General features: G+C 31.6%; 1 protein-coding gene across 1 annotated transcript; it reads right to left on the reverse strand.

Moving 5' to 3' along the window:
• Nucleotides 1-7,611: 7,611 nt before the first annotated feature.
• Nucleotides 7,612-9,294, reverse strand: LOC113863076 (abrin-a-like). Its single transcript, XM_027496486.1, has one exon. The coding sequence runs from the start codon at nucleotides 9,292-9,294 to the stop codon at nucleotides 7,612-7,614; it is 1,683 nt and encodes a 560-aa protein (XP_027352287.1).
• Nucleotides 9,295-12,671: the final 3,377 nt, after the last annotated feature.

The following is a 12,671-nucleotide window of genomic DNA, read 5'->3' on the forward strand; positions in this document are numbered from 1 at the left end:
CTCTTTATCTAGTTTACATGGGAGAGAATCATTTTCTAGCATTTTTATCTTTAATATCACTAATTGTTTGCTTCATCATAATCTTCATCCTTTTATCTATCATCCTTATCCGAATATTTTAAATTTAAGTCATGTTCCCTTTGAGTTGTATCAAAAGTCAATAACTTTTTTCATCTAAATCCTTTAATTACTATATAATAAAGTTGGATGTCTTGAATTGAAAATATATAAAACAAAATATAACTTTTTTGAAAATCTAGAACACTCCTCTAAAGATGATGAAAAATGTAATATGAACAAAATTACAAATAAACTTGCGTATAGGAATTTATACTAAATAAATTACAAAAAGAGGTCTTGTACCAAGAATAAAAGACTAATTAAACCTTAAAAATTTATAGATAATGAGTCATGTCAAAAAATTGTTTATCAAGTATGAGAGAAAATTCAAGTCATTATAATTCACTATAATAGTAAAAATTAAATTAAAAATAAATTTTTGTATAAAAATTAGAGTATAATTTTTTACTTATAAAATTTAAATTATAAAAAAATATTGTATAAAAATTAAAAAATTATTTAATCTTTTATTTATACATTTATGCAACGCGAACGGCAATATTTTTTTTTAGTTCTTTACTTATTTTACTTACTGTACGAAAATTAACGTTTACTTTAATGTTATACAGTTTAGTTAACTAAATAGATATATTTTTTCACTCAATAACTACCATATTCATAAAAAAAATATTATGAATAGTTAATAGATTTATCAATTTAACTAAATTTTACCGCTCTTGCCAACTTTAAAATCCTTATTTAATTATAAAAAAAAATCCTTACTTAATTAAGACTTCGATTTCAATAAAGTATGCTTTAAGGAATTCATTGATGTTCGTTAGTCTATGTTAATAGAGGTTTGCGTTCACGGGCCTGCATACGATCCTGCATTGTTATTTTTATATGTTTTAGGTACTTAATTATGAAATATTATATTTGACAGTGGAGACCTATTTAAAAATATAACGAGTTATCTAAAATTTGATGCCGTTGATAGAGTATTTAGCATTGTTGAACACCGATGAATGCTCATTCCTCATCAAAGTGGCATATGCAAGCATGTCTTATATTTTAGGTTATTCTGTACTTCTTTAATCATTTGAAATTAACACGTCATTTTGTTCAAATATTAAATGTTGTTAACAAAATTTGATTTTATAATATCTATCTACCAATTAAAATTTTTAAAGTTGAACAAATCATTAAAATGGTAGCAATATCATTTTACAGTTTGATTATTCAAATATTTTAGTCGACTTGGTAATGATTGATTACATATATATTTTTAGTATTATATAAAACGTTAAATAATAATGGAAAATGATATTGAATATATTGTTTGGCTAAACTGCTAATTGGTAGAAGAAATTAAACTGCAAACAATGGTGAAAGTTAGAATTTGCATACACAATAGTTAAACATTTAATTTTGTTAATGATTAATCTGAATTTTCATGTACTATATACTATTATTAAAATATTTTCTTTTATATTACTTTGTTTTTATTTTAATATTTTCCATTTAATTCACTTTTTTGTTTTTTCAATGTCTAATTAAAAAAATTAAAAATGACTAAATTTTTCGACATTAAAAAACTAAAAACTATATCTGACAATATACATGTTCACTTAAGTTCAAACATTTTAGTGGAGATAACCTTGAAGACATTGCTAATTCTAAACAAATGGAACAAATTAGTAAGCTTTGGAAGAGTAAAGCCATTTTTATGGCGTAAAAGTCAAAAGCATGGCGGTAGTTTTTTCATACATCTATACACTACTAAAAAGTCTATTTATACAGACAGATTTACAGACGGATTTTTAGAGCATTACAGACGGTTTTTTCTATTACAGACGGATTTACAGACGGATATAAACCGTTTGTAATATCCTCGTTGGTAAATAATTACAGACGGTAGAATCCGTCTGTAAGTTATAGACGGTAAAATCCGTCTGTAAATCACAGACGGGAAAATCCGTCTGTAAGTCACAGACAGAAAAATCCGTCTATAAATTACAGACGGAAAAATCCGTCTGTAATCCGTCAGTGATATATTTTACTATAATTGATATTTTTTTATTTGTATAGATAGTTATTTCCTACTATTCTTGATTATCACAATTTATAAACAAAATAGAAACTATAGATTCAGCATCTAAACATTCCAAAATGATTTATAAAATATAAAATTTAAATGTTGTTACAAAGGAAGAAAAAAAAGCATATAAATAAATACATTTAAAAATAAAATACAAGTCTTCATCAGGAATAATTTATATGGTCAGAATCCGAAGGAGCATCATCATCAGTAGAAGAGGAGTCAGTAGAAGAATGATGCATGGAGGTGAAAACCGGTGGTGCTGGAGCTGGTGGAGGAGGAGGAAGAGGTGTGGAGCTGCACTTGCACTTAGAACATGGACACCTAACGACCTGATTGGTGATGAATTGCTGCGAATTACAACAGACGCGTATAAATTCCTCTACACCCTCAAAGAATTCAGGTTTTATTCCCCCCCGACTTAGGTGCAACCTATCATACATCCACTGACGATTTCTGAGAAACATCTTCCTCAAGAACTATATAAACCTAATACAAATATACAATGTGGTATCAACCTTCTAAAATACATTACAGAAAATTTTAATATAAATTTTGGCAGAATCTCCCCTAATACATGTTAATTTCCTTACATTTGTTTACTATTTTTTTACAAAAATGAAAATTTCACCTAAAATCAACTAATAAATTATATAACAATAAATTATTCGATACATCAAACACAAACACATCACAATCCTAAACCGTTCTAGAGCACATCCCCTTGTAACTCCACAACATGCATATTCTACAAACTCCACAAACACAAACAATCCCACAGCACACAATAATCAGGTTCGGAGAAGGACCTCTACGCCCTTCCCCCCAGTCATACAATCTCCAATCCTACAACTCTATCTTAGAAATTTTAAGTCTCTAAAAAACATAAAAAATTAAAAAACTAAACCGATTAAAAGTTAGAGTATCGTACCAGGAATACAATGATGCAAAAAAACTTTCAAATGGTTGCTCCAATAACTCGCAATGGCCAAAACACTGAGCTCTTAGAGAGAGAGAGAGGGGGAGCGAGAGAGAGAGGGTTCTGATGGGGGAGGGGAAAAGGAGACGCGGTTTTAATGGGTTTCAGTCATTACAGACGGGAAAATCCGTCTGTAATGGGTTTAATGAAATGGTGCGTTTCAGGAGGCACGTCTGTAAATGCGTCAATCCCATTTACAGACGGAAAAATCCGTCTGTAATGTGCCACCTGAAAGGTCGGCTAAAACCGCCATATTTACAAACGGAAAAATCTGTCTGTAATTTTCCGCTATAATATTTCTTCCTATTTTCAAATTACAGACGGAAAAATCCGTCTGTAATTACTGTCTATAACGTTTGGCGCCAAAAGGCGGGCAAAATAAAGACGAATTTTACAGACGGAGAAAAATCTGTCTGTAATACAGACGGGGAAAAATTCGTCTGTAATACAGACGGATTTTTCAAAAAAAAAAAAATTATTTCACAAATTCGTCTGTAATACAGACGGAATTTGTCCCATCTGTAAAATCCGTCTATATTAAGCGCTTTTCTAGTAGCGATAACCCAAGTTCCATAAGTTCCAATATATTAAATTTGAGTGGTTGAGAAGTGGGAGAACCTATCTCCAAATGATTTTCGGTGTTGCAGCATAAAGGTTTGCTCTCCTCTGTAAATAGAACCTCTTCACAATTGCTTTTGCATCCAAGATCATTCAATCACAAGTGAATTTAGTGACAAAAAATTCAAAGAGAAAAATATAGTTTTCCTATTCTTATGAGTATATTCTCCTCATAACGAGGGAGACTGTAATTGTTCTTTTCTAATATCAAGGATGTTGCCCAAAACAAAAAAATTGACAAAAAAGAACCCAAAGAGTGTATATGTTCTCTTTCATTTAACCTTTGCACTCCTCTTATGATTTTAGAGCTTTGCATCTTCAACACGGCCTTGTATTTTTTGGAGTTGGCTTCAATGCCCCTATTTGTAAGCATGAATCATTGAAATTTCATAGCCGACACTACAAATGTACACATAAGAGTAATGAGGCACATGTTGCATGCCCTGAGTCATGCAAAGACCTTTTTAAGTTGGTCTGTGCAATAATATTGTCCATGTAAACCCATGATCGCGTTGGAGGGATTAGAGCAATCCACTACCAAAAATTTGTTCTTGATAGTTTTGGAAACAATTTCGTCACCAAGGGTGAGGCAAGTCTCTGTGTACCTCTTGGGGTGGATCTTATCTCTAGTGAGAGCGATGAGGCTCCATTATGGGAGATGAGATCGGCGTCAGTCAACTCCATTTTCTTGAAAACATCATAAAATATGATGATACTCCCTTTATCTACAAACACTCTACCGACATCAGAGTTGGTGATTACGACACGAAAGACGAAGGGATCAAAATCCTCATCTCTTTTTAATTAGTAAGATTGGTGCTTTCAACAACTTTGACACTAATCACCTCCCTTCTGTATTTTTTTACTCGACCGATATGAGGTGCCTCCTCCTAAAAACCCTCATACAATCATGTTGATCGTCATATAAGGGAGGAGGATGATTCTCTGTTTCTTCTCTGTCCTCCCTTTTCTTTATCTGAGATGGGCTTCTTGTTCTCCTTTTGCAGCATTGTCCCTACGCTCCTTATTCAGTGGTCAATGTCGCACATCGTTTCGAGGGAGGAGAAGGGGTTCAATCTTCTTTGCGATGTAGGTATCACTTGAGTCTATCATCCCTGATGAGTTCTTTAATAACATCCTTCAACTAGATGCATTCATCAGTTGTACGGTCAAACCCATCGTGAAATGAGCAGTACTTGGACTGTTTCATTTCATTTTGCCTCTTTATTTGATGGCTTGGGACTAAGGCAAATTCCATATGCATCACATCTTGGTAAATTGGGGTCAGAGGGGCATTCAAAGGGGCGTATCTATTAAAACGTCCATTGGGGTGTTTTCTTTAGCTTTCTCAAGGCTTTTTGGAATTTTTAGGGGACTTGGAATGTTCCTAACACTGTTGAGGTCTATCGTAACGTAAGAGAGATGAATCTTTCATCCAACATACTTTTCTGCTCTTGCCTTGAATTCCTCCATCAATTGTCAGCTTGTTTTGTTTTTGCTAATGAGAGCACAAAGGGGATCCCCTTTGTTAAGAATACTCAAGAACAAATTATACCGCAGGTTTGAATAAAAGTATAGTTTATTGAAAGCAAACTATAGGGATATATAGCCTTTTACAAAGAGATAAGATCAAATTAACAACTCACGACTTACAACATTCTAAAACATGGCAAGAGACTAATAAGACAATTGTCAAAAACTAACCACTAATCTCCAAAGAATAGAGCTTATTAACAGACTAAAATAATCCCTCCATAAATTGTATGTAAAATGCAGTCAGTTTATATTAGGAACTTCACAGACACGCCCAGCAAACTGTGAAGCTTCAAAAACACCTCCATCTTGAGAATGCATTCAGTTTAAATTAGGAACTTCACACACAACCAACAAACTGCAAAGCTTCAAGAACACCTCCAACTTGAACGACTTTGTCATAATGTCACTACGTGGTCTTTAGAATTATAGTCTCTCAAATCAACTTCACTATCTCTTATCCATTGACAAAGAAAATGAAACATGATGTCAATGTGCTTGCTTCTACCGTGAAGAATAAGATCTTTGGAGAGTTTTATATGTTATCACACAAAACTGTAATGCATTTCTCCTGCTCGTGACCAAGTTTACCTAAAACTCATTTTAACCAAACACATTGACAAGCACATGAGACAGCTGCAATGTATTCAGCTTTAGTGGTGGATAGGCTAACTAAAGAATATTTTTTAGAAGACCACAACTTCTCTCCAAAATTAAACATGAATACACATTTTAATGTCTAACACCCTTATTTTTATTATTGCAATCTATTAAGTGAGATTAGATTTTTTGGACCATTTATTGTAGGATATTCTTACTCAGCTAAAAACAGATAATGTCACTCTAATGGTCCTCTCACCTGGGTGAGAAGGTATCTCTCAGGTGAGAAAGCACAAAAAAATGGGAGCTCTCTAGACCAGGTCTTACTCAAACGAGAAGGCATCTCGCCCATGTGAAATTATAAAAAATTTGAGTAAACATTTCTGTCTAATGTTCTCGGCCAGGTGAGAAATGTTTTTTCTAAGAGAAAATAAGTCTCGCTTAATGGCTCAAGCAAAAAGCTGCTTGCTCAAACAAGAAGTCGCGAGCAAAAAGGGTATTTAAAGAACTTCCTATTATAAAACTTGCATTACAAGTTAAGTAAATACTTTTCACTTCTCTTTCTTCCCTTTCTTAGATAAACTCTATTGAACTCTAAACTTGCTTCGAATCCAAACTTGGACGTCTTTCCTATTTAATTCTTAGTAAGTTCCTTGGAGTTCAATCTTCTAAGCTCACTTCTATTTCTCTATTTTCTTTCTTCTTAAAAGTGTCCACTTTGCAATATTTAGAAAGAACTTGATTTTAAACGATTTCTTTTACAAATTAACTCATCGAGGTAAGGAGAGTTCTTTCCCATCGTTAAAACATTGTATATGTTTTGTACTTATGAAATTGTGATAGTATGCTTCTTTATTTTATAAATATATATTTAAATAAGATTTTTATTGTTGTTAAGATTGATGATGCATGTTTTACTGTTTGTGAAATGATTGAAATGTGTTTCATTAAAAATACATGATTTGGACTAAGTCCATATGTGTCTCGCCTTGGGCGCTATTTGTTATACTAAATGATGAGAAATGAATAGAGAAAAGCATATTATTAGTACTAATGATGAAAGAAATTAATGTGAATAGTTATAGAGAGATGTTGGAATATAGAGTTTAAAGATTATTTGGAAAATATAGAGAAATAAGGGTGGTACTTTTTTATAGTAGTTATGCATAAACTAATGAAAGTAAAAGTATCACAGGTCTCACACTTATTTTTTGACTAGATTCCTAATTACGCTTTAGTTAAAAGTCTCAATATTGTGTACGTTATATTCGTATGCATGAACTAATCAATAACCATTTATTTATATATGTAAGACTTCATAGAATGTGAGAGATAACGTTTGATTGTAAGCACATTGCAGTGCACAAGGATATGCGTATACAAGAAAGTGATATATTATGTTATATAATTGATGTGCACGAGTTATGATATTATTGATCTGTGTTGAATCATGTTTGATGTTGTAAAAGCTCATATCTGTATGTTGATTATGTTTTAGTAGTGGAAAAAAAAAAAAAAAACTCATCCTTACTAATATTTTCAAGAAATAAGGATGATTACACTAAGGTCTTGGTTCTTGCTAAAACATAAATTTAGTAGTTACGAATATTAGAAACATTTCAAGGCTGCATAAGCTCATGACTGTTTTGGCACAACGATAGATATAGTCATTTATTTAAACATTACAGAGGCAGATAGCATTGGCTCCTAAGGCGTGAAGCCCTTAAAACAAAGTAAGCCATATTTGGTTAGGGTTACCAGTGTATGGCCAAAGTATTATCTGTTTAAGACTGGGATCAGAGCCTTTCACATCCATCACCATGTCGTCGTATAAACTATAAATGGTACCATCATTTTTAAACACCCATCGTTGGCTAGCCCATGCATTGCTACAATCCATCATGACAATGGTAGCTCCTTGTTTGTGTTCTTCAGAAGTTAAACAATTGTCTGTATTTTGCACTGGACGTATAGAACCATCTGGGTAAAGTGCCCATTGCTGCTCTTTCTTGTTGCTGTCACAGTCAGCCAGCCACATGTTACTTTCGTGAGCTTCCATGCAGAGATCCGAATACCCAGCGATTGAAGTTACGAAAGGGCTTGTGTCATTGCCTGTACGCCAGCCCTGTCGCATTCGATAATCATTCTTTTGCACGGTGAGTTTCCCTCCCATGGCACTAGATTCAGCACTCAAGACCAAGGCTGACTTTGGATTGATAATGGTTCCATTGTCCCATATTTCCCAATAAGTGGCCTCTGGTACTGCCGAGGTGCAATCATATATCATGACATAATCCCCTGGATCATAACCATAAGTGGTTAAACACTTCCCCTTGGACCTTATCGTCTTGTCAGATTTCAAGGTCCACAGCTGGTTCTCTTCAAGCTGGTCTTTGCATTTCCACAATATGATAGGATTGCCATTGTTATAGGCCTCGTCAGAGACATCCACGCACATCCCATCTCGACCACCAATGCGCACGGTTGGTTCAATAGGAACGCACGTGTCTGATTTTTCCACAATTGATCTTATTAAAAGAGGTGATTGGTTTGCATTTGGCGGATTGCAGACAAAAAGCATCAATGCTAGAACTGCAACTGTTGGGTGTGACAAGGAATTTACAATAACAGGTTCGTCGCGAATATTTCTTAAAGTGACGTCATTTGGAAAAGTATCTTGCGTTGCTTGTTGAACACCTCCTGACAGTCTACCCCAATTGTTCTCCAAACTTATCATGGCAGGATCAGGTTGAAATGCCGTACCCGTTCGGATGCTGGCACCAACCCGGTTTGATATGTATCTAAATCGAGCTGCTTCTGCAACCATTTGGATTATCACAATCAGGGTACGAGCTTTTTCTTCATTGTCATCGCCCCCACTTCGTAGAAACGATATCGCATGTCTCAAGGCCTGTAACCCCAGGGGTATTTGCTGTCTAGACTGATGAGCCCATCTCTCAAGATCACTGTAAGTACCATTAAAAGGAAGTGAGTAATGGTCCGTGTCAGTGAAGAGGTAGTCAGATGCAGATGATGGGGCATCACGGAGGAAATAGGACTGATTTCCTGCTCGGTATGCTACAACATATGCGTTGGTCACATCGATACCTACTTCGATAGATTCCGTGTCCGAGTTTGAGAGTTCGACTGTAATATATCGATCTCTTTCTTCCACTGTTGTTGGATCTCGAAGCACAGGTATGTCATGTATCAGCCCACCTGTTAGTTTCTCTCGAAGCGCATCTATGAACTGCTTGTAGCTTTGTGAAGTGGCACCTTCTGTAGTAAATTTAATGGGGTCCTCAATTGTTGCTACCAGAGGATCGGCACTTGCGGCACATCTCAGTGCAGAGAATGAACAAGCGCAGGCAATACATAAAACCAGTAGCTTCAAAATTTCGTCCATTTGAAACTGCAAGCAGGTTCACCAAATTTTAGCAATATAAGATGTAATAATCAAAACTAAATTCAGTAATTCAAATTTAAAATCATCGTACTCCTAAAATCGTTAAGCTTACATAGCTGGAGCTAAACGTAGAGCGAACCTTGTTGATCCCACTTCTAATCAAATAAGGATGTTGTGCAATGTTTGGGGTGGCTTGAAAAGTAGCGGAGTCATTGTGTCTTTTATAAGTGTGTGAATTTAATAATAATAAGAATAATTAGGTTGCTCTTCGCTCACGTAAATGCCAGCTCGAAAGAACTGTCCCTAAAGATGGCAAATTATCAAAAGAAGTGAGGCCGAAAGATGCCAAATTACTGTATTACAGGAATCTTTTATGACGTACGACCACAAATGTTATGTACACCTGGATTGAATGAAAGCTTTTGCTCATATTATTTTCAATCATTACACGAAAAGGTCAATTCTACGGTAATTTTAAAAATTTTAAGGAAAAGATTTTCAACGACGATTCTTGACTCACGGAATTTCTGCGCGCAGTTATCGTATCGTTCCTAATCTCTCGAAGTGAAGTCTTGTCAGCTTGTAGTTATGAAAAATCGTCAGTGCAAGTTCTTACATACATGTCAATCATGGGACATGAAATGTTGATGACCTAAAAATTGGCAATTTTAACTCTATATATTTGGGTTGGAAACCTGTCAGAAAGGCACGTCCAAAGAGGAGAGTTATTTAAGAGAGAAGAAGTATGCAGAAGGTTTTCGAAAAAGAAGCTTGAGAGAGAGAATAGAGCAGGAAAATATAAGAAAAAAATAGTAAATAAAAAATAAAATTTTGAATAAGAGAAGTTTTATTTTTCTTAAAAAATTCAACTATTGTTTCAAATAAATACATTTTTGAAAATATTCAAAATTTAAATATAATTTTTTCTTTATTATACTTTTAAATTTAAATTTAATTATAGTTTAATTTTCATTAAATATAAAATAATGTTATTCATATATAGTAGTTTAGAAATATTTTTTAGTAATGGTTAATTCTGTATTAAATATAATGTAAATATTAATAATGTAAATTTATTTAAAATTATAAATGTTATAGTTATTAAATTAGATTAGTTTTGAATTTTTTATAAAAAATTACATAATAATGTATATTTTGGAATTAGTGTTTTTGAAATATGTTATCATTTATCTAAAGATAAAATTTAAAATTATTGTATTTAACGTAAAGTATATATTATAATATAATTATCCTGTGAAATTATTTAGGTTTATTTAGTAATATATTTTTGTAAATATTTTTATTATGATGTAATAAAATTTTATAAATGTGTATGTAATATATATGTTTAGGAGTAGTATAATATTTTTGTAATATATTTCACATCTTTTATAAATTTATAATTTAATATAAGCAGTGTATATATTAAAATTTTTAATTTATTAATTAATTATTAATTACTAATTTGCATGAGGATTGTTGTTTGAAAAATTATTAGCATTAGTGTAAATTAATTAATTAGATAATTTTTAATTTTTGTATGGAAAATAATATAATAATTTATATTTTGTAATTAGTGTTTTTGAAAAATATTATCATTTATGTAAACAAATATTTAAAATTATAGTATATAACATAAATTTATATATTATAATATAAATAGTTAAAAATTGAATGTGCCCTAATTATTATTTATAGCAATTTAAATAAGTATATTCTGATTACTAGTTATTATGAACTTTTTTAAATTATTAAGTATGTTTATAATATATTTTGGTTAATCTCATTTGTTTGTTAAATATGGTTTGAAAATAGTTAGGTTAATCTAGAAATTTTTTTTTTTATATTATTATAGTGGAATAAAATCATATAAATGTTTATGATAATAGATGAATGAGTAGTATATCATACTTTTGTAATATATTTAAAAAAAATTAGAAATTTATAATTTAATACAAGCAGTGGATATATTAATTTTTTAATTTATTAATTAAATAGTAATTACTAATTTGCATGAGGATTATTGTTTAAATTTTTTTAGCATTATTGTAAATTATTTAATTAGATAATTTTTTTAATTTTTAATTTAAAAATTTTAAAAACTAATATAAGAAGTGTTTTTATACATTAATATAAGTAGTGTTTTTTATAATAATAAATTTAATTAATTACTAATTTAACTCTTTTTTGAATTTATAAATTAATATAAGTATTTTTGTATGAATTAATTAATTAATATTTACCATTTTGCATGAGCATTGTTGTTTAAAAAATTATTGACATTATTGTACATTATTCAAGGATATACTACTTATTTTTTAAATGATTTATAATAGATAATGAAATTATTATGCTCTCGTCACTTATTAACAATCGCTTAAGACACAAATCGTGGGAATTTTATCACATTGACTTTGATCAAATTTTTCAACTTTGTCAAATGCAAATAAATGGTTTACTTGTTAATGCACTTGTAGAATATTAGAGGCTTGAAACACACATATTTCACTTATTATATGAAGAATGCACAATTACATTAGATGTTTCTATATTGCTTGAACTTTCGATCAACAGTGCACTAGTGATTGATCTTACAAATCCCTTTGCTATAGTAGTACATAAAATGTGTGAAAACTTAATAGGCGGTCGACCTGAATCAAACAAAATTGAAGAATAAAAAATTAGATTAAAGTGGCTAACATAACACTTTAATTGGCTTCCTGCTAATTATGACATTAAGATACAACAACATGCTCATGGGTGTATTCTTTTATCATTGAAACATGTTCTGATGCCAAATAAAAGTATTTTATTGGTACATGCAAAATTCTTGTAGTTATTGATAGATGTGAATTAAATTGGCAATTATAGTTATGGTTCAGCATGCTTGGCCTTTCTTTATAGAGGGTTGAATCGTGGTTCTAGACATGATGCTAAAGAAATTTCTGACTGCTTAATACTTCTGCAGGTGTGGGCATGGCACCGACTGCCATGGTTGACTCTAATCTCAGGTGAACTAATAATATTCCCACTTGTTCTTAGATGGAGACACTTGTGATATCCAGCGAATACTTGGTTTAAGAATCTTGGGAATATCATATTAACATTGGATCAAAAGAGTGTTCATAATGTAAAAACTTATACATTCTTATTAATATGTTAAATTAATCTCTACAGAAAAAATTTATTAATTATAACACTAATAACATTTTATTCATTCCAGTTTTTGTGGACATTATACGTGGATGATGAAATTGTTGCAGTAATTCCAAATGACGTGAGATGTGAACAACTAGTGTGTAATACCCTCTTTTTCATTATTTAGAAAATGATGTTTCATTTGATGTTAAATAGTATTAGGATGTGTTAGGAGTGAA

This window comes from Abrus precatorius, unplaced genomic scaffold (assembly GCF_003935025.1).
Source record: "Abrus precatorius isolate BTA unplaced genomic scaffold, Abrus_2018 Scaffold3, whole genome shotgun sequence".
NCBI lineage: Eukaryota > Viridiplantae > Streptophyta > Magnoliopsida > Fabales > Fabaceae > Abrus > Abrus precatorius.